The 27,799-nt window shown below is 40.1% G+C and overlaps 1 protein-coding gene across 1 annotated transcript; it reads left to right on the top strand.

Annotated features, from left to right (window-relative positions):
* The first annotated feature begins 12 nt into the window (after positions 1 to 12).
* RND3 (Rho family GTPase 3) lies at positions 13 to 27,384 on the top strand. The gene is made up of 5 exons (XM_034424959.2): positions 13 to 457; positions 1,660 to 1,747; positions 16,447 to 16,556; positions 21,499 to 21,633; positions 25,481 to 27,384. The coding sequence occupies exons 1-5, from the start codon at positions 308 to 310 to the stop codon at positions 25,730 to 25,732; spliced, it is 735 nt and encodes a 244-aa protein (XP_034280850.1). The 5' UTR covers positions 13 to 307; the 3' UTR covers positions 25,733 to 27,384.
* The last annotated feature ends 415 nt before the right edge of the window (positions 27,385 to 27,799 follow it).

Raw genomic sequence — 27,799 nt, 5'->3', positions numbered from 1 at the left:
GGATCGCTCCTTTCTTTCCTTGAGCCTCGGATTGGAAGGCGGCGGGGCATATAAATTCCGGCAGGGCGGAGTGAAACAAAGCAGTTTGCCTTAGGATCCGGCGCCGGAGAGGTGGGAGCCGGAATAGCTGCGATTCAAAGGATCGGCGAGCGAGCGCCCTTGTTTGGCAGGAGATTTCCTTTGGCGCTTTGGATCGTCTCCCCACCCCCGCCCCCTTCCTCGAAACTGGTAACTTGCGTGGTTGTTGGTTTTCTTTTTTTATAATCAGAGAGAGAGAGGAGGAAATCAAAAGATTACGGACATCTCAATGAAGGAAAGAAGAGCTAGCCAGAAATTAACCAGCAAATCGATCATGGACCCTAATCAGAATGTGAAGTGCAAAATAGTGGTGGTGGGAGATACGCAATGTGGGAAGACGGCGTTGCTTCACGTCTTTGCCAAGGACTGCTTTCCCGAGGTAAGTTGCCACCCGCCAACCTCGGGGATCCCTCTCGAAGTTTTTTTTTTTTTTTTTTTTTTTTTAAAGCATCGGTTCGGCTGGGATTTCCTGGGGAACGGTTTCTCGTGACGCTCGGTTAACGAGAAATGCCAAAAGAAATGCGACCTGATCCGGATCCCACGGTCGAGAAATTAGCCTGCCCCGAACCCGGGTTGGGGATAGTGAAGATGTGGGGGGGGGGGAGACTGCGATCGTCAGGATCTCAGCTTTTCAATGAAGCTCCTCTCCAAGTCTTTCTTCTGAGAGACTTTAGTGTAGCTCTCGATCCCGATTGTGCTGTCCGGATTAAAGCCGCTTCCTCGCTCGTGATTGATAGTGTCACCCAGCCACCCCGGTGGTGACATAAAGCCTGTCTCCTTGGCTGATATATTAGCCCCGGACTGCTTCATTGCCTTATAAATCACTAGTGAGGAAATGGATTGGATGCCCGCAACTTCTAGCCTCTGTCCTTTATCCCTCCTCCACTCTTTAGAAACCATGCTCTGAGTAAAGCTTTGCTGAACTTATGTATTGAGTTAAATTTAGTAGAACCCTGGCCCCTTGATTTAGTACATTTAACTTGTTTAAGTAAGGGGGTGAAGCCCCAAGACTCTGTTTAAAGCATACTTGTGCATGCAGAAAAACTCTTAGCAGGACTTTGTCAAGCTACACTTATTGTATCTTTCTCTCCTGAAAAGATATTTTGTGAGGGATGGGAAAGGAAAGAACAATGGGGGGGGGGGAAGGCATCCAGACCACTGCCCCATCTGCTACTGCAAAGGAGGCAAGATTCCTCGTTCAGGAACGGAATCCATTTTAATTTGTCCTTCCCCAAGCTGGTGCCCACGAAACGTTTTGAAGAATGACTCCTATTAGTCCCATCTGTCCTGACCTTTGACCAAGCGTGAACAACCTGAGAGGCTGGGTGGACTTTCAAGATCTGAGAAGTATAAAGTTGGTTGGAGGGAGGTGAACAGAGCCTGATGCCGCAATGTACATACATAAGGGAAAGTGGTATAGAATTAAAGGCATGGCCGGTGGCTGAGAGATTCCGGGAAAGATTTGTGTTCCTTTCCAAGTCTTTGAATCTTCCAGAAGGAGAAACAAAAAAAACGTTAAAAGCGATGTGGTGTTCACTTTCAAGCGACCATAACACTTTTCTTCTCTCTTTTGTTGCCTAGAATTATGTGCCCACTGTGTTTGAGAATTACACCGCCAGTTTTGAAATAGACACGCAGAGGATAGAGCTCAGTCTCTGGGACACTTCGGGTAAGAGCCTAACTGTGTAGCAGGAATTCTCTCCTTCTGTTTCCATGCCATTCCAGTGACTCATAGCTGCCTTGTGTCGTAATTATAAGGCTTCACTCAAACCTCTGTTAACACCCTGTTGATGAAGTAATTACTTGCCATCTAGAAAGCTGCCTTTTTCAGAGGGATATGTACGTGTCTGTGTGTATGTGTCAGATTTTGACATAAAGTATTGTGTCCCCTCCTCCCTCCTTCCTTTGTTTTAATTGTAACTCTTTCTGCAGTGTGGTTAATGCTTCCATCATGTTTACCTGACTTCCCCTCCTCCCTTCCCTCTTATTTTTAATTCTCTCAAGGGTCTTAGGGTAATTAGCTGAACAGATGGGAGAAGGTTATACTGGCCTATTGTGAGCCATTCTTTTTAATATTTGCCTCCACGGATGGGGGGAGCCGGCATGTGTTCTCCTTCTGGTAATATGTAATTTATACAGCCGCAAGAAAATGAGTAAATACACATATGCCAGCATAGATTGGAGAGGGGGGTGTACGTGTTTCTTGCTGAATTTTTTTCCCCCTGCCGTTTCGGCATGCATTTCCCACATATTTTCTTCCCCCAAATACTCTCCACCGCAAAATGTGTAGGAAGTCCTTCACTTAGTGGATATGAGGTGATTTTGGCACGGGGGTGTAATCCCTGGAGGATTTGACAATATATCCAGCAGGGGGTGGAAAAGCTTTTGAAATGGAATTTGACAAAAAGCTGAAAGAAGTTTAAAGGCAAACGTGAGTTTTATGCCTGAGTGTAGTTCAAGATCCAGTTAGGTAATTCTAGAAAAGGGGTAGTGACAAGATAGAGAATTGAGGAGTGGGTTGCTGAATTTCAGCAGCTGAACAAACTTTATACCTTCCAGTTGTTTAACCAACAGTTAAGAAAAGGGCTATTCTGTAAAAATTGTCTTGGGATCTCTAATAATTTGGATGTAGACTTGAAATTGTCATATTCAGGTCACGTCAGTTTGTAAGGTTTATTGAGGAAAATAAATGACAGGATTTCCTCTCAGCTGAGCCATTATTGTTGTGTACCTGATATAATTTGGTCACTTTTAGTTGCTGCTTAAAGTAAAGTAGGCCCAGGAATCCTGAAGTCTGGTTTGCCAAGTCTGGGAACCGTTGTTTTCTAGCAAGACAGATCGACATAGCTTGAATTGGCTAGCAATGATCCTATGGTTTTCAAACAAAAATCATTCCCACCCTAAATAGGGATATCAGAGTTTGAACCATGGGCCTCTAGCGTCCATTGTCTGTACTTCTGAATGATGGTCCTTCTCTTTCCTTGCCCTCCACCTTGCTAAATTGCAGCACTGGAAACCATTGCTGTTTCCCCCCTTCTGCTGTGCACCAGATTGTCACGCAGTCCTCCAAATGAATTTTCTGCCCCATAAATCATCCTCTTGAGACTTTGCCTTTCCGCTAGGCCATTCTGTGATTTAATGCTAGGTTTGCAGATACTGTCATCTCAGCCCATGTTCCATCCTAAGGCAATAACGTTGAGATGGTGGGAGAAATTAAAGAAAAAGTGAATCATTTCTGAGAGACTGAGACAATAATCGTATAAAGAGAATAATCTGTGTTTTCTGGTGGTTGTATACATACATACATACATACATACATACATACATACATACATACCCTATTTTCCCTAAAATAAGACATCCTCTGATAATAAGCCCAATCGGGCTTTTGAGCGCATGGCAATAAGGCCAAGCGCTTATTTCAGGGTTCAAAATAATATAAGATAGGGTCTTATTTTGGGGAAAACACGGTATATATTTATTTCCACTATGATCTCTTGCTAAATGAGTATATTTCATGTAAATATAGAGCAAATTTATAACTTCTTTTGGACCTTCAGGCCAAATCTGTAAAGAGCTTTGCAATGAACTTTGCAAGGAGATAGATGCTAGAAGCAATGTACACAGATACACTGTTGCCCCTCAGGACTTGCATAAGGCTAAATTATCTTCTAAAAGAAGTGGCTGGATTTTGTATTCTCAGGAACCACTGCAAATCCTAGAGTCTGTAATGGCCTAATAAAATCATCTCCATTTAGCAATGAAATTCATTCAAGCACAGCATTCCATAAAGAGCAAAACCAGGGAATGTTGGAATCTGTTCCTTTTAGTATTTTACTTATTAAATTTATATGCGGGTGATGTAATTAGCAGAGTAGCTTAGAAGCCTCTTCTAAGGCCATAAGGAATGTTACTTCTCTCTCACCCTCTCTTCTGACTGATTTTATATATAAATCCAACCACTGAGATGAGACCTATAAAATCCTGCGTACAGAACAAATAAAATCTTCCTGGTTCACTGTCATTTATGATGATTAAAAAAAGATGCTACTGAAGAAGGCAAGGGGTGGGAGGCAAAGAAGGGTACAGAATGATGAGAATGAATGGCGAGACAATCTGAACTCTTGCCTGTATTGCCTTAAGCCTGGTGTGTGTATAAGACCACCCAGTGGGTTAGCATTCTTCCAGGGCAAAGAAACCCAAAGAGTTGCTGAAGAAGATGCCTCTTTTACAGCCTAACACACAAAGTACAAAGTTCTTTCTGGTTTTAAAAACACTTTTAAGTATTAGAACAAATGTTTGTCTGCCGGTTGCAGGAAGCAACGTTATGAAATCACATTGTGGCACAAAGAATGGTCCGATGGGGAAAGGATGTTAATAAAAGCCCCAAATGGCAAGTCTGCTTGTCTTGTACATTGGGCAACGTTTCTACAGCTCTTTTGAAGACACCACAATTAAGTCCTTTCTGCTTTAGCAATCTTCACAGCACATTACTGCTGTTGGCATCGTTGGAATGCAAGCTTCCAGATGTGGATGACAGCTGGGAGGCCCGCAGCTCTGATTCCCTTTCTCTTTCCTCCTCCCCCTACAGAGGAATGTGTGCTGATTTTCTCCCTCCACTGTGATAGAGCAAAATTAAATTCTCTCCTTCCGCCCCATAGCAGGAGAATGAGCATGAAATGGAGAAGGGCACTGAAGGAAAATTAACACAAAAATCTCAGAATTTGTGCTTTTATTCAAAGGTGGTGATCTCCTAAACTATGGTACATGTTTAGGGTGGTCTGTAGAAACATTTTGTTTTTACACTTAATGATGAGTGAGAATTAAATTCCATTAAACCCAATGGGCCTTATTCTAAATCTAAGCAAACTACTTCAGATTAGGTTCCTACTGACATATTTTAGTTATTCTTGGAGTTATAAATTGGTTGTCAAGTATCAGCTGCCTAGATATTTTGGGCTGTGGTTCCCACTGTTCTTGGCCCGATGCCCTATTAGCTGGAGGCGAAGAGAATTAACAGTTTAAAAAACCCGGCATTTACTGGGTTAATTATCCCAGCATTTTTATAAACAAAATAGAACAATTTCTTCCTGGCATGAATCAAACATAGCCTTCCAATTCCAACAGGATATGATGAAACAGACTTCAAAAACTTTCATGGGATTGCCTTGACTCTTAATTATTATGTTTCTGTATCTTGAGTTCTTTTGCTCATCGGTGTCCTAAGATCTCTTCTACACTGCCCTCTGGTATTTTTTAGATGCACAATAAGCAGGGGCTATAACTCGGGAGGGGGGGGGAATAATCTTCATCTGTATTACTCACACCTGTGAATTACTGGGTAGAGAAACCTTAGTCTGATATTATCCTTCTCATCTTCGTTAAAGATTAGCATATCTTTTGCAAGCCTATTATAGAGGAAAGGACTGTTCTGTTTGCTAGACTAATTCTCATCTAGAGATTATAGGATTGCAGCATGTCTCCAAGTCACAATCTAGGCCTACTTTGAACTGCATAAACTTTGCATTAAAGTCTGACTGCTTGAGTAGGACACATCTCAAACATCAGAGTAATGATAAATATCAATATAATGGTCTGAAGTAGTCAACCTTTGATCCTCATAGTGGAATCCAACTTTCATCGTCATCTTTATCACTTGGCTGTGCTGGCTAAGAAATTGGCTTTCAGCATCTAAAGGGCTACATGATCAACCCTGTTAACCACATAGGGGAAATGCTTGCTTGACTATAGATGATAATTGGGGCAAAACAGAATAAAAAGAACAAAAGGACAATTTCCCATTGGGAAATCCCAAAGTTGGTATGAGTTTATGTATGGGGGAAAAATGTGATGTTCCATTATGTACTTTATTTACAGCATACAACTAAGTAAATTGCTAAAATGCAGTGAATTTTTATAGACTTCGTGTCTACCAGAACTAGTCTACACAATTCCAGAAAATAATGCCTCACTTTTAATGATACCACTTGGGTAGTCTCATCCTTCAAATGTTTAGTTGAGGCTCCCAAAACATTTCAATATGACTTAGCCTCTTGTGTTCTCATTAAGTGAGTGGGTCTGCTTTATTTCACTGTACATTTGGGATGAGCATTCCTGAATGAGCAGTGTTCTCAATTAACAGGGGTTAATTGCTGTTTGACCAAATCTATCCATTTGGGGTTAAAATTCGTGGAAAGGTTTAGAAATCAACAAGTACAATAAATATCTGAATGTTTTATGCTTTAATCTATCCCTAGCTACTAGCTGCACAGGCCGCATACGGGCCACAACACCTGCTGGGATTGCAAACATTCAAATGGAAACCAATAGAGTTGCTTTAGAGCCATTTTTGTGAAAGCCAAAGTCTCATTTTTAAAATGTGAGAGAGTGCAGTCCAGCCTTCACAGTGTTTTTGTGTCATAGATCTAGTAAATTAGGGAATAGGCAGCACTGGTATTCTGACATGCTTAATAGAACAGAACAGAATTCTTTATTGGCCAAGTGTGATTGGACACACAAAGAATTTGTCTTTAGTGTATATGCTCTCAGTGTAAAAACATCTATACTGTGAACAGGCAGCCTAACAACTCTCTCTTCCCATCAAGGTGGAACCCAGCTTCTGATTATGTGCTCCTGACTTGGATTGACCACTTCCGACAGGGGTGGGCAATCCTTTAGAGACCAAGTGTGGTGAGATATATCTATAGCAAAGTTGACGAGGCTCCATTATTCATCTGGGTGACCTTGATTTTTTTTTATGGGAATGCTATTGTTTATTTTTAAACCATCTTCTGCCTCTTTTATATCTTACTTTAAGGTTCTCATTATTTCCCAACTCAAAATTGTGCAGAATTGTGTTATCTTGCTCAGAGGAGACTCCCCCACAAAAAATGGAGTTGCATACAACCCTGAGGTTGAAAGTTGCCAATCTTGACTTTTGATATGCTGTTAGATGAGAGCCAGTTTGGTGTAATGGTTAAGGCATCAGGCTAGAAACTAGGAGACCTTCAGTTCTTGGCCCAAGTTGGGTGACCTTGGGTCCATCACTCTTTTTCTCAACCTTAGGAAGGTAATAAGGGCAAACCACTTCCAAAATCTTGCCAGAAAACTGGCAAGCTTTGCCCAGGCAGTTATGAGGAGTCAACATGATATACAAAGGTACCAAAAAGAGAGGAAAAAAAACACCTGTGAACTGTATTAAAATGTATTAATTTTACACTCCACAAAGTACCCACCAATATTAGAGAGCACTCTAATATTGTCTCATTAATCTAAATTGCACATGAAGTGTGCTAGCCAGATTGGATAAATGACTCTCTTCCTTGTTGCAGTTACTGGAAAATAATTTGCAGTAAATTATTTATTCTTCCATAGTCTTATTATACAGCTTGTTGCCACAGAAAATGAACTCATTTTAGCAGCTTTATTTTGCTATACTTTATTAAGAATTCAAAGCACCTGAAAGGGGGAATCCAATGAAAATCATATGTATGTTTACTGGGTTTTTTTCTTATGTTAAATAGCCTATCCATTAGTTACCTAGTGCTAAATCATAGGACATTGAAGGTGGCTAATATGTGAATTTTGATTAAGTTTAATTACAAGAAAAACATGATGGCATACCAAGGGGCCTTGACAACTTTCAGATTAATTGATTTTGATATTAATCTACTAGGGTAATCCAAACATAGTCTTCCTAGATAGGTTGAATTTCAATTCCCATAAATCCTCAAAGAATGTTATCATAGGTCAAAGTAATTTGTCTTCTGAAACATTCTGTGGCCTTTTGGAATGTTGGAGTAGCCTGCAAATATTGTATAATTTCAGGGAACATTTCATCTTCTTGATCAGATTAGCAATTAGCCAGTAGTTTCCCAGATAAAATATTAATCATTATGGATTGTCAGTCTTCCAAAATGTTATCATATAGTCTTGGAGAAAGGGCTTAATAAACCCAAATTGGGTAACTCTTTCTGCTTCCTGAAAAGGATATGGTGAACACCATCTGATTCCTTTGCAATAATCAGGATTGTTATATGGGCTACATTTGATTATAAAAACCACCCATGATAACTTAATTGAGGTTAAGAAGCTTTTTCATGAATGACATCTGGGAGATAAGTATATAAATTTATCACCACTCAGCTTAGGGAACTGGTACTGGAGGCAATGGGTCAACCTTCCATTCCTACATCAGTGGCAGATCCCTGATCAAAATAGTGATCAACAGTTATTACAAGTTACTGTTACACTATAATGCGCTACTTCTGCAGCAATGGTATTTTCTGCTGGTCTTAGTGCTCATTTTACATTTTGTGTTTAAAATTAAAAGTGGTGGCGCAGTGGTTAGAATGCAATATTACTGGCTGACTCTACCCACTGCCAGCAGTTCAATCTTGACCGGTTCAAGGTTGACTCAACCTTCCATCCTTCCAAGATCAATAAAATGAGGACCCAATATGCTACGGCAATATGCTGACTCTGTAATAAGCTTAGAGAGGGTTGTAAAATGTTGTGAAGTGGTATATAAGTCTAAGTGCTTTTGCAATTGTGCTTATTAGACCAAGTTTTCAATGGTCCTAAAATGATGGACAAGCTTTTGAATGTTTATTAGAAATCTTGATCAGGCAAGAAGGGAAACTTTCATCAGGCAGCAAGAAGGAAAACCTGGGTGAGAAATGGTTGGGATGAAGCTAGAGAACCTGCATTTAGCCACGTCAGATTGACAAGTGGAATCAAGGTGTCAGCTATAGAGAAGCCTAAGTGTCCTTTCCTAATAACAAGGATATCAACCTATGGAATGCATGTTGTGATGTTGTGACATAAGATCTGCTCTCTCGCATTTGTGTTGCAACTTGTCATGCAAATACATAAAGAACAGAGTTTGTGCTGTGATGCCACGACACATTTCCTTGCCTCCCTTCCCTTTATGGATAACTTTCACTATCAAAAATTGTTCAGGTAGTAACTTTATTTATGACCAAAAGATCCAAACAGCAAAGTACAAATCTGATCTAAAATTTAGCATTAGATAAAACAGTTTCAACGGATAAAATAATTGATAAATATTACAGAATGCGTTGAAAATTCTAGCTTGTTGATGTATTACAGTTGATATGTTAGCAACAGGGTTGTTAAGTGAATTTGGCTTCCCCGTTGACTTTGCTTGTCAGAAGGTTGCAAAAGGGGATCCCATGACCTTGGGACACAGCAATGGTCCTAAGTATGAATCAAGTATGGTCAAGTATCTGAATTTTGATCACATGATCGTGGGGATGCTGCAATGGTTGTAACTCTGAAAAATGGCCATAAGTCACTTTTTTCAGTGCCATTATAACTTCGAAAGGTCACTAAATGAACTGCAAGCGAGGACTACCTGTAATAAGTAGTCTACAGCAGTGATGGCTAACCTTTTTGCCATCAGTAGTAGTCTACAGCAGTGATTGTGTGCCAGGAGTGTGGGGGGGGTCACGCATGCGCATGTCCACACCATAATTCTATGCGCCCTGCCCCCTCGCTTGCGGGTGCAACCCTCCCCCCACTCCTGGCACGCGATGGCATGGTAGGCCCGTTTTTTGCTCTCCCCAGCCTCTAGAGCCTTTCTAGGAGTCTGGGGAGAGCAAAAACGGCCTTCCCCACCACTGGAGGCCCTCTGGAGCCCAAAAGCAGCCTGTTTCCCTACTTCTAGTGGGCCCAGAAGGCTCAAAAATCATGCGTGCGCCGGAGCTGAGCTCACGTGCCCACCGATATGGCTACATGTGCCACCTGTGGCACGTGTGCCATAGGTTCGTCATCATGGGTCTATAGTATATGATGTAGATTGGACAGAGAATGATTTTTGCCTAGAGCAACCCCCTACCCCACCCCTTCCCCAAATGATTACTGAAACAAATGTGTTAAGGAGGCAAGCTTGACATGGAATGTTAGCTTCTCAGCAGTAAACTTTGACCTCAGAAGACCATATCAACACTGAACACAGATTCCTAATCTTTGTGAACTTCATTGATGTAATACATTCTGAATCCAAATATTCATCGGATGTACAGTGATCTACTCAATCTGTGCCATTTCTCTGTTTTGGGCAGGGTTTCAGGTTTCTTTAAACCATCTTGGGGAAAGATTGAACAGACTGCTATTGAGTTCTCTTGAAAAGAGACTTTTTAGATTTAGCACACATTCTCAAGATTCCTCAGCTCTGAGGATTTTGTGCTAAGTAAAAATGCCCTATTGAATTCCATCTTGATGCTTTTGTTCCTAACTGCTGACTTACTTGGGCAGAGATAAAAGATGGCTTTTAAAAAAAAAATACATTTCTTGGGAAGCAAAATGTAACTATATATTCTTAAAAGATGCAGCATACAGTAACATTCCTCAGGCATTCCCTCACATTTTTTCCCAGATAAGGACGCCCGATTGGTTTCCACTATCGTTGGATTCAGCAAATTTATAATTAAATAAGGTGACTCTAGCGTATCAGTATATCATTCATAGACATGTACATATATGGTGTGTAAATCTCCTGGGTGATGACTGAACACTTAGGTATGTGTCTAAAGAATTGTTATTATATTTTTGGGGCGAGGTGCTTCATTCTTCTCTTATGCAAGCAATATCTCTATCCAAAGTTTAATGAACCTTAGAAGTTAAGGGTTCATCATGCCCGGGCCTGTCTCAAGAATGTTGAGAAGAGAAGGTGGCACCCATGCTAAGAGCTACACAATAGCTGTAGGTCGGAAATTAAAATATTGTGCATTTCCCCGAAGTTAGTCGAGTTTTTTTAAAGCATGATGATAAAGCATAATATCTGGTTATCAGTGGGTTGCACTTGAAAGAACAGTGGTGTTGGAATATCAGCTTAAAAATCTGTGATCATGGTTACATTCTTTAACTGACAGTAGGTGTGCCATAAAAGCATAACTCAGATTTTGGCCAGCTAATTAATGGTCGCCAATCTACGGCCTTGCCAGGTAAAATATATCTAATATTGAGTTTTAGGTATGTTGCTTAAAGGCTCTTTTATCAGGAGAGGGCAGGTGGGATCAGTGACTTTGTCCTTTAAAGCAGGGGTGAAATCTACTTACCTTCCCAACCGGTTTGGAAGTGCAAACCCTTCTGCGCATGTGCAGAGGGTAAAAAACAGGTTACTTTCTGGTTAAAACCAGGAAGTATCGATGACTGGGTGGGTGGGCGGAGCCTTGCACCACCATCGCTCCCGGGTCTCCGAACCACCGGCCGCCATTGTTTCCGGTTCGACCGAACTGGTCCGAACCGGGAGCATTTCACTCCTGTTTTAAAGGTATGCAAAGCAGATTGTAATGGCCAAATCCAACAGTTTGTGCCTTTTTCTTGAGAGAAAGCCTTGGTAGGAGCAAAGAGTGATCTTCTGCTCTCTGATTATGGCTCAGGAAAGGTCAGCAGAAACTTTTCACAACTACACTACTGAAAAACAGACATGCGAGGCCACTTCGAGGCTGAGTTCGTCACAAGAAACCATGGTTTGACAGTGCATCTGAATACAATATAAGCATTTGTAGTATGTCAGTTGCAGGTGCCCGATGAGTATATCTCAGGAAGGACCAGACAAGAACATTTTTGTCTTAAAAGTAGGGTCAGTACAGCACTAACTTAATTGCAAAAGACTTCAACTTTCATATCCCAGGGAAAAGAATTTGGTGGCATATTATAGAAAAGAACTTGGCAAGATGTCCTCGATAAATTTGTGCTAAGCAGGGTTAGTTATGGTTCTTTAGATCTGGAATGGGGAACTATGGCCCTTTTACAATTTATACTGGTTTAAGAATTCTGGGAGTTGTAGTTCACAGATCATAAAACGATCATAGTTCCCCACCCCTGGTTTAGATGGACAAATAATCTCATTTGATTTAAGACAATCTGTATCCTCCAAGAGTAAATAACTTTTTTGGGGTGAGGGCTATATTTTAGCATGTCAGGTCATAAAATAGAGATGGGCATGTTGTCTGTCTCACTGTTCACATTAAAGCTTTAAATAAATACATTATTCCACAGATGTTTAATGGCTATGAAACATTAAGAATTGTAATGTGGTAGGATCCTTTGGAGTTACTTTGGCATAGGCTTTCTTTCCTAGATGTGAATTCTTTGGCCAGCTTGATCATTCCTGAAAATTCTGGGAATTGTCTACACATCTGGACAACATCTAGATTTGGGATAAGTCACTCTAGAAGTTGCATCTGAAAGTCTAGCTTTGGGGAAAGTGCAGATGCGGTCATATTTTTCTCTTTAGCAACCCTCTTGCATTAATAACTCTTCTACCTCTGAAGTATTTGGCCATGTTGCCAGGTTCCAGCAGGAGCCAGTGAAGCAGCAGTGAGATGCTACAGGTTTATTGTTCCCGTATAAAAGTTAGCTCTGGTGTTGACAGTATAAATACACATCTTGTAGAAGGTCATTTGAGATGTCCAATTTCATATGTTTCTCTTTTGGGGTACCTCTTCTCTGTTCCCTAATCCAAAACCTGGAGTAATACTACAAGAAATGATGAGAAAATTTTGCCATCAACTGTCCTCATTGTATGTAGTGTTTGTAGTGTCAACCATTTAAAAATACTTAAGCCATTGACTTAATGGAATTGTGTCATGTACAAAAAAATAACCCTAAGGAAATTTCTTCTTCCTCTAGAGCTTTAGCTTATTTATTTATTGTTTATTTATTGGTTCGATTTATATGCTGCCCTTCTCCGGAGACTCAGGGTGGCTTACAATGTGTTAACCAATAGCCTTCATACTTTTGTATATACCTGCTTAGTAGGGCTTTTGGCCCCCCCTAAGCTTGTTGAGCATTCGATTCCCACAATGGGAGTGGTGCCTTATATATTAGCTTATGTCCAGGAGCAACCTTATCCAATCAATACATAGGCCCAAAATTAAACTTGAAAGGAAATTGCAGATCAGCTTTTCCTGGCTGGGGCTTTGCTCCATATGTTCCTGTTTCCTTCAAAAGCAGCATTCCTCAAATTCCTTCCTTCTGGTCCAGCTGCCCTTTTCCCCCCAGATGAGTTCCTTTTGCTGTTTACCTTAAACACCCTGAAACAGCAGGGAGGGGGGCATTTTGCAGAGTCCTCTTTATCCTGCTCAGTTATCATTTTATACAACCCCTAACTCATCTGCAGCATGCTGCAGATTTAAAATATTAAACATTGCTCGTTCCCCCAGAGCCAAAGGCGATCTGATCACCAAATGTTTGTGTGTCATCTTCCAGCAAACAGTATGCAGCCAACTCTCCAGCACATTGATAGAGAATGTCTGCCAAGAGAAGACCCCCTGGTAGTCAGCCCGGCACCATCCCTGCTAAGATTTGGCTGGCTCTCAAAAACCCTAGGGTGTGCTATACAAATAAATAAATAAATAAATAAGGAAAAATAAGGATCCATCAGGAAATAAAATATAGCTGGTCTAGGACTGAGCATATGCAGTAATCACCATATGCTGATTGTCATTTATTTATTTATTTTTTAAGAAAAAGGATCTGAGAGAGGTATGGAACAGATTATCCTGCTGGTTGATTGAGCTCCACAAAAGGACATTTCGTTTCTGCACCGTTTTGTGGCAGGTTAATGATAAGCAGGAGTAAATGTGTTTTTAAGGATGCAGTCTAATTCTTCAGATTCCTGGGAGAGAGACCACTCAACCATTTAAAAATACTTAAGCCATTGACTTCTTTAAGAAACAGCCAGTTTCTAGCAAGCTTTTAAATTTCATGGGAGCTGCTTGCAAAGACAGTGTGGCTGGAGGCGATGTGGAGTTCTGCATTCCAGAAGACCAATTCTCTCTAATGACCTACCATAGATTTGAGCAGGTCATTAAACTGCGGGTGCTCCAAAGGATTCTTTTACTGATGTATGATGGAAGTGACCCTACAGATAGGATGGAGAAAATTAATAGTTACATATAAAGGCAGGCCAGACTTATGGCGACTGTGGCCAGATAACTGTAGTTAGTGTAGGGACTTAGTTACACCCTTGCTGCATATCTGGTGACCCGCAAAGCTGTGGGTAGCCTGATAATTCTATCAGTGTTATCATGATGACTGTATAGAGTCAACTGTACAGAGAGAAGCAACCTGGAATTAAGGAGAAACTTCCTAACAGTGAGAACAATTAACCAGTGGAACAGCTTTGCCTTCAGCAGTTGTGGGTGCTTCGTCACTGGCGGTTTTTCAAGAAAATACCAAATAGCCACCTGTCTGAAATGGTATAAGGTCTCCTGCTTGACTAGAAGACCTTCAAGGTCCCTTCGAGCTCTATTCTGATTGACTTTAATTGCTGAGCTTCAGCAGAAAAGTCCTATCGTCTGTGTCTCCAAACACATTGCTTCTTGTTGCCCAATCGGTGGAGATGGGATGCTCAGCTAAGTGAATGATGGCTTTGATCCAAGTGAGTTTTTCTCTTTTTGTAGACGTCTCTACAAAAGGTTGATACCAGTTATAGGCAGGAAACATAAATGAGTTGTTTATTGAGTTTCTGGTGGTTGTATTATTGGGTCACAAGTTGTGACAAGCTAAAGGGGCAAGTGCCTAGAGCTTTACAAGGAAAAGTCTTTGTTTAGCAATGGCAACTGGTAACAGCAACTCCATCACTTAAGCAACAAAGTTGTAAAGTGCAGGGTCACATGACTGCACCAACCTATGACAACAGTTGTGGCAGTTCCAGTTGATGTATTAGGTCAGTGTTTCTCAACCTTGGAAGCTTGAAGATGGGTGGACTTCAACTCCCCAGAGTTGAAGTCCACCCATCTTCAAGCTACCAAGGTTGAGAAACACTGTATTAGGTGAATCCCATGCGGTTGCAGCCTCTGGTGGTCATGTGATTGCTATTTGTGACCTCCTGCCAGCTTCCCTATTGACTTTGCTTGTCAGAAGCTGGCAGTGAAGGTTGCCAGTGGTAATCACATGACTGTGGGTTGCTGCAGCGGGACCCCTCGTTCAGTGCCATTGAACGGTCACTGTATGAATGAATGGCCATTCAACATGAAAACAGGGTACAGCTAATTAATCATCCAACTGATCTCTCAGTACTCGTCTTTGCAGCCACAAAGATCTGCAGAGTGATGAAAAGGTTGTCTGTCTCAGGAATTCTGGGAGTTTAAGTCCACAGGTTGTAAAAGGGCCACATTTGCCACCCCTGTCATAGGGAGATAATGCTTGGGAAGGATTTATGGGAACAGGCTAAAGCATTGTATATATTTTCCCATTTCGGAACATTAGGCTGTCTTGGGTATTGCGAAAGTAACGCTGAGCGTATATTTCTCTAGGGTTCAGACTTGAAGTGAACCTAATATAGTGTTTAGATCTAGAATTCAATCAAATTCTGAAAAACGCTGAGGTAACAAACTGAATCTTACTACATTAGTCATGGAACAGAAAATTAGAGGTGTGTGTCATTTTACTACAGCTGTAGACCTTTTAAAAGAAGGCAGACAGCTCCTGGGCTCTCTTGGCATAAGTATACGAGATTTTAGTGAGCTTAATCATGTTTTAATTCTCCCGAGAGATGAGAACAATTTCAAATTGTTGTTTCCCTTCCAAACTGTATGTGAGAGCTGTTTCTGGGTAGCCGTGTAAGCACATGCTTCATTTATTCATTAACCATAAGAAATGGGCTGAAGAGGATCCGCACGCCCATTGGTTACCCTATCTGGTTATTCCTTCTCTATTAGTAAATGTAAAACATGTTCAAAAGATGGTGGCCGTTTCATCTGAAGCTAGCCTAAATGAAATGAAATGACCTTTAATATGGGGTTCTACTGAATCTAATGCAGGGGTGTCAAACTCAAGGCCTGGGGGACGGATCCGGCCTGGGGGATGCTTAGATCTGGCCCGCAGAGCCACCCTGGAAACGGTGAAGGACTGGCCCTCGGTGCCTCTGTCAGCGAAAACAGAGCTCGGGAGGGCCACACGCTGGCAGAGGGTTGCAGGAGGAGAGCCCGTTTTCTCTGGCAGAGTGCTCAGGCCACCACAGGTGCCCCCAACACGAGTGACATCAAGCTGGACATGCCCACCCTGGCCATGCCTATTCTGGGCCCCTGAGGTCAAACACAACCCTGATGAGGCCCTCAGTGAAATTGACTTTGCCACCCCTGTTCTAACAGATGAAAGAAACTTTTAAGTTGAGGATCAGGAAATCATGATACATGTGACATATGACAGTTCTCTAATCTTTCCAAATTGGGTTGGGTTGCATTGTCATCAGAGCTGAAATCTAATGCATTTGGGGAGCACAGGATTAGAAATGATTGTCATGTGCCTTGATTAAAACTCTTGGGGCACATACATTTGTGATATGTATGTGTTTTTCTACTGTATAACCCTGATTTAATTTATTCTTAATAGGGTCTCCTTATTATGATAATGTCCGCCCACTTTCATATCCAGATTCTGATGCCGTCTTAATTTGCTTTGACATCAGCCGTCCAGAAACTCTTGACAGCGTATTGAAAAAGGTAGGTGTTTTAGAAATGTGCATATCTATGAAACACTACTGTTTTCATTTTTATATATTTAAATATATCATCCAGGCTGGGGATTGCAAAAATGCAGCATCTACTGTATTTTTTGGACTATAAGATGCACCAGAATATAAGACGCACCTTAGTTTTGGGGGAGGAAAATAAGAAAAAAGCTAATTGGGGGTGGATCTGCCTCCCAGAATACCCCCAATCAGCTTTTCCCAGAGGTGAACTTTAGCAACAGGTTCATTGGTTGTGAGCTCTGTGTCTTACTTTTTTTTTCAGCCTCTGAAATCCCAGATTCAGAGGCTTTTTTTTTCAGCCTCTGAAACGGAGGTTTCAGAGGCTTTTTTCAGCCTCTGAAACGGAGGTTTCAGAGGCTGGGCGGGGCTACATTTGGTGTATAAGACACACCCAAATTTTCACCCTCTTTGGGGGGGGAAGAATAGTTCCTCAGTTTCTCAAGCATATTCAGTTCCTGATGGTAAGCATTGGGCATCCACTTTTGTTTCTCTACTTGGGATTCAAACATTTAGCTTAGTACTGAAAGGGATCAAGGAAGTATCTCTTGAGCTATATGTTGCTCAGGAATTATAGCTTAGTAGAGGAACATATAATCTGAATCTTGGAAAACTAGATTGTCAAAATCCCAGCATCCTTACCATTGGCCAAGCTGATAGGAACTGCTGTAGATTATCGCTGAAGAACATCTGAAGGGGAACGGGTTCCCCACTGGTTCTGGTTTAGTGTAAAGCAATTTTATTGTTAAACTATTTATTGACAACAAAAAGAGTCACTGCCCTCAAAAGGAGGAGAATACTGAAATTAATATCTGACTCTTAATCAAATTACAACCCATGTCTTTTTTAATTGACTAATATAGTGAATTTTGTACAGCTGCTTACTTCTTAAAGTAAATTGCTTCTTCATCTTTCCTTCTTAAATATAACATTTGTTTTTAATTGTTTCCATATTTTATGATGTGTGCCACCCAGAGTCATTGTTTCAGATGGGTGGCTACAGAAATCAGATAAATAACTCATGAATTAAAGACTCAGAAGCTGAACTAATTTGGTTGACTCAAAGAAGGTGGTCAGTGTAGGCCCCAAATTAACCACTGTTAGATTTGGATAGAATTTTATCTATTAATTGCAGTATGATCTGACTTTTTTCTCATTTCATACATTATGAAAAATTGACAATACACCAAATTTCATATATTTCGATGCCTATCTTGTTCCTAACATATAACATTTTAATATAATATTAGACCAGAGGTTTTCAAACTTGGCAGCTTTAAACTGGCTGGCTGGAGAATTCTGGGAGTTGAAGTCCACATGTCTTAAAGCCGCCAAGTTTGGGGACCCCTGTATTAGACTAACTGGAAACATGTGAATAAATAAAACATACTAAGGAATGTCTGCTTTTGATGATTATTTAAAACAATTGAAGATGAATGAAGAAATGATACAAAAATGATATGAGCAGACAGAAATGTAATTGAAAGGGAGTAAAATTAGAAAGATCCATCTTTATTTCTTTGAATTATGGAGGAACCAAGAAACACTGTTTGAAGAACCTGTCTAAAAAAGACGGAACATTCTCCTCTTCTCTATGCTATTTATAAAGAGGAGGAGGATATCTAATCAAGCCTTTGTAAAACTATGAAGGTGGGATCTCAAGCCAATGAAATACAATGAAACATTATTTTCTAGTTTTCTTGGATGCTTTTGCCTAAGAACACTGTTTCCCTATATTTATTAATGCAACAGGATAATGGTTAAGAACCCGTGTCCTTCCAGATGATATTCTGTTGAGATTCTCAGCAATACTGGTCATAGTTGTCTCAAAGTTGCTTTTTTTTTCTTCAAAAGACAATTGGGACTGGGTTTTTTTTTCCCTTGAGGAGGAAGAAGAAAACATTTTGCTTCTCATCCAAGAAGCTTCATCAGTTCCATCCCCCTTCCATCACAACTGATGAAGCTTCTTGGATGAGAAGCAAAACATTTTCTTCTTCCTCCTCAAGGGGAAAAAAAACCCAGTCCCAATTGCCTTTTGAAGAAAAAAAAGCACCTTTGTGGCTTCCAGATGATACTGAATTTCAACTTCCCAAAGCACTAAAAGCCAGCTGAACCGAGCAGTATGATGAAGAATTCCAGTTCAACACCATCCAAGTTCCTCTTGCATGATATATTACATGGAAAGTAGATCTCTCATTACTTTCCAGAAAGAAATATTTAGAGAAATGTTAGTGCTTAACTCCTATAAGTTATGACCCCCTCAATTGAATATATTTTTACTGGGAATGTAATCAAGCAAACTGAGCCTATTATATTCAATAGGCCTTACATATAAATAGATGGGAATCCCAGGAAGTAAAGGATTTGGAAAAGCAATATATTCGTGTGTATTAGGTATCCTTTAGTTTTAAACAAACCTTCAGCTATAGGGAGAAGTAGGAGAATGCACATATAATCTTCTACATATATTAAAAGAACAACTGCCCAGGCCTTGTATACAATTCAATTAACAAATATTTCGCTTAGCAACAGAAATGTTGGGCTCAACTATGGTGATAAGACGAGAAGTACCTGAACAGTGTTTTTCTGTGGTTAATTGTGACTCAATTGGATTACATTCTTTTTGTTTCCGCACTGCCTTGCTGATACGCATTTTGTAATGTAGCCCATTTCTAGAATTGCTGCTGATCTAACACATTCCACCTTCTGCTGCAGTGGGAGGAAGTATACACCTAGGCTTGGTGCTAAGCTGCTTTATATTAAAAATCAAGTCCGTTTTCCCACTTTACAGACCGCATTTTGTGTATGTGCGTGACACAGGTTAAGACCACAGTTTAATCTAACGATTACGGTACATGAAATTTAGGGAGCAGTTGAAACTTGCTCTCTCAGAAACTCCCTTGATTAGATCTGTGCTGTCGGTTTGATGTGATGACTCAAATGCAGGGCAGCTGGGCTATCTTCAGGGGATGCTGAGCTTCATGTTGCCAGCCTTTCCTCCTCAGCCCTCTGGAGTTGGATGGGTTTAAAATTAGCAGCACTAATTTTCATGTAAGACTTGTCCTGACAGGCCATTCGCCTTAAGATGGCTTCTGATCTTTGGTGAACCATAAGAGACAACTCTGCATTAAAACGCACTGGTGGTGGTAGTGACAGGTAGTAAAGAGATATAGATAGATACTAGATGTAAATATCGTAAACACACATCCCTGCCTACTATGTGTGTGTGTGTGGAGTCCTTGGTGAACTCTGAGCTTGGTTGTTTGCTTGTAGACATTTCATTGCCCAACTAGATAACATTATCAGAGCTAGTAGGTGTGGTATTTGCTCCCAGTTTATATACAGTAGTACCAAGATAGGACGGTAGCTTTTTAGATACAGTGAGCATCAAAGGCTTCAGAGTTCAACCCTGAGCATAGCATTATCCTTAAGACATATGTACATCCAATAGCAGAGAATATATACGTATGTATGTATGTATGTATGTATGTATGTATGTATATGTACATGTATATATATGTATATATTCTCTGCTAATGGATGTACATATGTCTTAAGGATAATTAAAGAAACTGGAAGGTATTATAGACTAGTTCTCCCACTTTCTGTCCTTCCCTCTCACACACATGTATATCTCTAACCTCCTGCTTATCTAAAAGTTCTCATCACATCATGATACAGTGGACACCTCTTGCCATCCTTCACTTTTCTTCCTGGGGCAAAAGTTAGGGAAATAAAATTCCCATTTCAGAAAGTGCTTGTTCCTCCAACATACAGCATGATCAAACTCAGCCAAGATTGCACCCTTTGGGGGGGGGGGGGAGCAAAAGAAAGAGGTATAATGACATCATCATACAGGGCTGCCTTGGAATTTTCAGTCCGTGTTTCTCATTTTTAGGGAGCTTTTTTAAAAAAAAACTTTTCCAAATCTATATGAGGTTTTATACACCCTTTTGTTTCAGAGCCATCTGCTATTGTTATTGGGCATTGTGCATGGTTGGGAGATTTTACATTGTGGGGGGGGGGAAAGGACGAAGAGGATGAGGATGAGGATGAGAAGAAAAAGATATTAGGGTCACATCTGTAGGCAGAGGTAAAATAAAATGTTGAAAGGGAGATCTTGGCAAAGCAGTAGTATACTACTGTAAGCCACCCAGAGTCAGTCAAGATAATGTGATGGATGGCATATAAATTGAATAAAAAATCAATCAAAGTGCCACACTTTTTACATACATGTACCAAAGGGACAGGACTTTGTTCACCACCACTAGAAGACCTCCAAGGTCCCTTCCAACTCTTACTCTGTTTATTCTTTTTATTACACAAAGCACACAATATTGATGTACCATGCTGGGACTACTCTTTGATTTTTTAAAACCTCTGTACCTTCCCATGGATGCTACTGGGACCACATACGGTCCATGGACTGTACTAAACCTTCATTCTTTTATATATCTGCAATTGAGAAGCTCAGTCTGTGGCGGGGGGGAGCTATTGACATCTAGTTCATATGTACTTAAGCATTCATATAAATTTGACTTGAAGAAAAGGATTTAAATGATAGACATCTTCACATGCAGGTGATGTAAATGATGCAAAAATGATTGAATATGCATCCTAACATCACAAGGCAGACATTTATGATTTGAGTCCAGAAGAGAGCTGAACCTTACAATCCTATGCATGTTTGCTCAGGAAAAAAAAGTTTTATTACCTTTGATTGATTTTTCTCACAGATAAGGGTGTGTAGGATTACAGTCCAACACTATTTAATACTTTAATTGGATGCTTTACTGTTACATAGCACTTCAAGTATACAACTAATCATGATAGGGATTAGCACTTTAAACTTCTCAGTGATGCAAGATGCTCTACTTTGTTATTATGGCACGATCATGAATGTCTTATTTTTACAGTGGAAAGGAGAAATTCAAGAGTTTTGCCCCAACACCAAAATGCTTTTGGTTGGTTGCAAGTCCGATCTGCGCACAGATGTTAGTACGCTTGTAGAGTTGTCTAATCACAGACAGACTCCAGTGTCATATGATCAGGTAAGTTCTGACAATTCCATATTTTGCTTATTACTTTCAGATTTTTCTAATGATGCTTTCCATCACTGAATTTGTAATAAGAGTATAGTAAAGACAGATATATATGCCAGACCGATTTTCACCATTCATAATTACTACAGGCACTGGGAATTTCATGAAACCAGAAAATGGGAATTATTGGCTCATGGTGCTCGTAGAGTCATTGCTTACTTGCAGAGCTCACCCTGCAATTAAGAAAGCCCAGGTTCAATTTGTAGAGTGTCCAGCTGAACTCTGAACTATTAGTGCAATAGTGGACAGTCTTTTTCATTTGGGTGGCTGCACATTTTCTTTGAGTTCTGCTTGGGAAACAGATATGGATATGGACCCCCATTGTCCTTTAAAGACTTCCCCCAAACATGAATGAAAGTCTACAATTTTGGTCCCATTCATTCTGGTGGTGGCTGCAAATAAAATCCTGAAGGAGAGTAAATTTGAGCTTCAGGTTCCCCAAATGTTCCTAATGAAATGTTGCCCAGTCAGTTAGCAAAATGGACTAATGGTTTCACTCAGGGAAGGCAGTCCTATGCTACAGGCTCTACATTGGACCAGACGACATGAGTGGATGATCTTTTGTAGGAAGGACTTACTTGAACAATGCTAGTATTGCTACATAGATTGTGAAGCTCAAATAAAATAGTCTATGTGTGAATGATTGCATGTTGCTATGCCAACACTCATTAGCATGTTAAGTGAAACCCAGTCATGGTGCTTAATATGAACCTACCCATTGCTGCTTATTCCATAACTCGTGTTGAAATCAAGCTATGCAATATATAAAGGCAGCATAAATAGCAGAAATGTGTTTGCATGTATCCTACCGCAATCCAATTACTCACAACTGAGGACTTCATGGAAGAGCTTTTGTGTGAACAGAACCCACTTCAAAAGGAATAGGGTTTGCTCCCCTTGATAACTCAGGGTATAATCTACAGAATATGTTATCAACAACTGCAGGCTTTCTGTCCCCCTCCCTCTTTTCTGTGTTGCTCAAGCTGGATAGCTAAACCGGGCAGGAGTCCATTTGGCTTTAAAAGGTTCTCCTTCCTTTTGTGGAAAGAGTGAACTGAATGTGTATTTCCTTTTGTCATGATAAGCAATAAGGCAGAAACGGCTGTTTGTCTTTAAAGAAGCAAAAAAAGTAGGGAGTACGTCTAACAAATATCTCAAACTGGGAATTACCACCCTTCTCCCCCATGAAGATGGCAGAGAACTTTTCTGAATTGTTATAAAGCTGCATCAACCTAAATCTGATTTAACACAAGCATCAAATAACCCACTTCCAAAACATTTCCCTGAAGCAAATGGATTCAAACTGCATTGAAAACAGTAATTATACTTTTAAGAAAATTTGATTTCAGCCGACATACAACTGGTTTACAATATGTGGATTTCTGTTTGTTGTTGAATGCCAAATCACATCAAGCCTAGCCAAATGGTTGATAGTGATGATGTTTGGAGCTGCAGTCCAGCTATGTCTGGAAAACAACATAGTTCCCTGCCAGTCTTCAGTTTCTTCAAATCCTCAGGATATTTGTCAACCTTCTTTAGGTCCATCACATCTGATGAGATCTTGGCAATATCATTACAAGGACTTGTTAGACAGTGCTGAGTTTTCACAAAACTTTCACATGAAATGTTGGCATTTCCCCCCTCCTGTCCTAGTGTTTACATCTCAAAAGTGATACCTGCTAAAAGCAGAGAAGCAAAACAATAACATAGCTTATGTTTTAGTCCTCCCTATTTTATTTTATTTTTTAAATACAGATGAAACCATTTTTGTCCCGAAGACACAAGAATTAGTTCCATTTGAATTGTCAAGGAAATAATCAGGGCTTTTTTTTTTTTCTTCACACAGCGTTTGCTTTCTAAACTTATCAAGCTGGGATTGAGTCTTATGAACAAATTTATTCCTCTACAGAATCTATAGAATAAATGGGAGTAAACACCTACAGTTGACAATATTGATGAATACTATGATAAAATGGGGGAAGGGTCTTTTTTTGGTTGATAGAGGTGGATTGATCTTGATAGTAGTTTCAAACTAGAATCATACGGCCTTGAATCAGGGCTTTATGGTGTATAGCATGACCAGGATCTTATGCCTTTCAGAACTACATTTTTGTGGGCACCAAATTGGAGCTTTGTAAAATAACATATGAAACAAATACTTCTCTGTGGCTTCCCATGTAGCGCTGGTGAGTTTAACTTTCTCACTGCAGATTGATTCTCATAGATAATCCAGAAGCTATCTGGTTGCCCCTTCAGTTGTAATGAGACAAGCCATTTAATTATCTTGATTTATTTTTCTGCCAAAACATGTGAGTTTGCACAAAATTATCCAGCTTTCCTTCTGAGAGTCAACTCAAAGCTCCAGCTCTTATTATCTAAAGAACCGACAACCTTTGGTTTCTGAATGTCTTCCAGATCATTTCCATTAGGCATAAAGTGACAAAGTGCAAGAGACTGTTCCTAACGTCAGTAGTGAGACTAGTATTTGTACAACTGGAATATGCAAACTGTTCTAACTTCTAGTTGAACAACATTTTTTTCCCTGTCCAGGTTGAACAAATAAGCATTATTACCAAACAGGAAAGTCAAATATTTGTTTTTCTTCCAGTTTTAAGTGGCTTGTACCCCTCCCTGATGCTTTAGGGCACTAAACGGCTCAGAGGAATACAATTATAAACCTGATTGATAAACAACATATAGCTTTCTTATTAATTGCTGGCTTAGTGAAAGTTGAGGGTTTCCAGAAAACACTGTTCTTTGCCTACATAGTATAATGCTAGACTTTTCTATGTCGAAGCATATATGGGTGGTTTTAGAGTCAGGTTACAGGTTTTACCAGTTTACCAGACTAGCGATGAAAAAAGATGCCATCTGCTGTCCAGAATCTTAGCTCAAGGAGTTCTACCCTATTCCTTTAAGAAAACAGAAAAGGTGGCTTAACTTCACCACATTTGGATGGCTTGCTTCATCTTTTGAAGCCCGTTGGGTTTTTAAAGTCAACAACTATAGGTCATAATTTAAACTAGCTGAACTATTCAACCTTGTATTTAGGGGGAAAGGTAGCAGACATCCCAAACCCAAAAGCCTACATTGGTTACTACATAAAGAGCGGTCTGTACCGCAGTAGTTAAAACAATTTGCTCCTCATGGGAAGGAAAATGTATCCTGTCTGCTGTGTTGGGTTTATGTATATTGTACAAAATTGTGCTAGGAGTCTTTAGTTCTTTTTTTTCCCTCGCTGTTCCTTGTTGCCAGTCATATCTAATCCATTCCATAAGCTCTGCTAATGAGGGGACACACAGACACGTCATTGTAGGACTGCTGAGAGGAACATGAAACATTCAGACCATTGAACCAGAATTTAGGACCTGATGATTATTGCCTATCATCTGACCTTGTTACTTCTCTATAAGTACATTCTCTTGAAATGGCTGTGGTTCAGTAAGAGCTTTTTTTTTTTTTTTAAATGTGGCTATTGTTGGACTATCAAACTGCTTAAAGATTCCACTGTCCAAATTGCAGTCAAAGATCATTTAAGGCTGTGATGTGGACAATAAGACTAGGATCAGCCTTTATTGGTGGAATGAACTCCAGATTCATTGAGGTTAATATTCCTAGAATTGGCTGTGCTGGCTGGGATTCTGGGAATTGTAGTCCTAACCACACATGAATGATATCCAGGTGTAGGAGTCTGTTTTTCTTTGGCTAAATGCTCTATCTAAAAGCAAATATGTTTAGGTTTGAACTGACTTTTACTGAGGGCTAATATTTGCCTCTCCTTTGTCTTTCATCCTAGGGTGCAAACATGGCCAAACAGATTGGAGCAGCCACTTACATTGAATGCTCAGCCTTGCAGTCCGAAAACAGCGTACGAGACATTTTTCATGTGGCGACCCTAGCCTGTGTGAACAAAACTAATAAAAATGTTAAGCGGAACAAGTCGCAGAGGGCAACAAAACGAATTTCACACATGCCAGGCCGGCCAGAACTCACCACAGTCACCACAGATCTGCGGAAGGACAAAGCAAAGAGCTGTACAGTGATGTGAAGACTCAAATTTCTCAATCAAGATGGCCAAGGACCATGTGTTTGGGGGGATAGATGATAACTCAACAAGAAGTGTCCAGTGAAAATGGCCTATTGTATGGGCATGCCAATGCTTAAAGGCCACAGTTTCCCCTTAGTAGGCAAGAACTGTACTTGAGGGGTCAGTATGTAGGGAATCAGTGGGAAAAGATGGATCCTGAAGGGTTGTTGAAGCTACTTGGATGAAATACCAAATATTAATGAAGCTATTTGAATGTGCTAAAGGATTAAGTAGCACCCAAGGAAATGATGTTCTGGAGGAAGCTTATTTTCAGTCTATTTTGAATACCAACTTCAATTCTGATTACATTCTAAACAATACTCTCAGATCTAAAGTCAAGATTTTCCTACTCCTTTCATTGTGAATTTTGGCCTTGTGATGCAGTTTTAGTTTTTTCCAAAGAATATATCTTTGCCTTTTAGTTGAACCTTAAAAATAGGAAGAGTTATTCCGGAGAAGAATGCTCTTAGACTTTAAAAATATATGTTGTGTGAGAGGACTAGAGTGATGGAAGAAATTAAACACTTTTTAAAAGCTATTGTTATGAAAACACGGATGGATAAGGAAGAGGGTTTTAAGAATCTCTTTTTCAGAGCAGATCTTGGATATGACATCTTTCCCTTCATGCTTGACCCATCATTTTGGATAATGGGCTGAAAATTAATTTGGATTTCAATGGCTTCTTCAGGAGTTGTCTGCAACAAGAATGGCATAGGTGGAAGAGTAACATCCAACAAATGGTGCTAAGAGTTAGTTATAAAGGAGCTTAGTCTTACTGCCCTCCTAACCCTCTCTTTTAGTGTGAAGGAGGCCAACCACAGCACTGTGTGTAAGAGAGTAAGTGCTGTTTTGTTATATGACCTTTTCTACAGTTCTGTCCTGGGTATTTTCTGTTTCGGCTAGCACATGAGCCAACCTTCTCCAATTAGTTCCATTAAAATGTATCTCAGAGAGAGAAAGAGAGAGAAATGGCTGCGTATGGATGACCGTCTCTTATTACACATTTCTGTTTACTTGTAATGAGCACTCTGAGGAAATGGGGGAGGAGGGGCCCAAAGAATGGTGGAGCCTTAACAGGTCCCATGTGGAAACAGGATATTGCATTAATCCTGAAGGTCTAATGCAAGCATATCCAGACAGTGATCATTAAACATTACTTGGGCGACCCAGATTCTGTCAAATTCCTTTTCCCTGACTGATGACTATTGTTACATCCACTAAGCCAATCTCAAAAATAGTTTGCAGATGTTGTTGCGCTTTGGAAGACACTGCAGAGCTCTGCCGAGAAGGTCTCTCTGGCTTGTCAAAAGCCAGCGTTTTTCTCCAATGCTTCATTTTTGAAGTACTTCCACACGAAAGGTCCAGATCTATTGCCACCGTGATAACACTTTTGATTGATGCAATGGTATGCTTATGGCAGTATTAAAACAAACAAACAAACAAAAAAGCTGGCAAGTGCTTTCCGTATTTAAGTATTGTAAAATGAGAAATAAGTTAACTGTTTCAGCAGAACATCACTTTTTAACAAATGTTGGTCACTTTGTATGTTTGGTTATTGTTTCTGCAGTATTTATTTTTCTTTTAAATAAAAAAAAATGTTTAGTCGTTGATTACATCTGTGTTCCTATGTTATTTTGTACTGTCCACCACTGATATTTCTGAAGGGCAAAGAACAGAAAGAGTAATTGGGATGACCCGGAGATAAAAAAATCTTGGATCGGTGATCAAAGGGGAACTTATACATGTTTCAGTGTTTGGAGAGAGGTCAGGACGAAGGGTGAAAACAGTTGCAGTCTGGTTCCTTGTTACTTTATGTAAGAATGTTTAGACGGCACCAGAACACTTTAGTTAATTTGTGGTAAATGCCTGGCGTTTTTGCCTGACTTGCTGCGGCTTGGTACAGGATTTTTATAGATGCTGTTGAAAAGACACAGGCAGGAGAAAGAAAGAAGTAGAAAGAAATGAAAGGAAAGGAAAGGGAAGGAAGGAAGGAAGGAAGGAAGGAAGGAAGGAAGGAAGGAAGGAAGG

The sequence above is a fragment of the Pantherophis guttatus genome, chromosome 1, assembly GCF_059756535.1.
Source record: "Pantherophis guttatus breed Tessera chromosome 1, ASM5975653v1, whole genome shotgun sequence".
In the NCBI taxonomy this organism is placed as follows: Eukaryota; Metazoa; Chordata; class Lepidosauria; order Squamata; family Colubridae; genus Pantherophis; species Pantherophis guttatus.
This window is presented reverse-complemented; position numbering and strand designations above follow the sequence as displayed.

Coding starts and splice junctions, on each gene's coding strand:
- RND3 (XM_034424959.2), top strand. CDS start 308: ATGAAGGAAAGAAGAGCTAGCCAGAAATTAACCAGCAAATCGATCATG. Junction 16,557..21,498: donor TTGACAGCGTATTGAAAAAG/GTAGGTGTTTTA, acceptor TTATTTTTACAG/TGGAAAGGAGAAATTCAAGA. Junction 21,634..25,480: donor CTCCAGTGTCATATGATCAG/GTAAGTTCTGAC, acceptor CTTTCATCCTAG/GGTGCAAACATGGCCAAACA.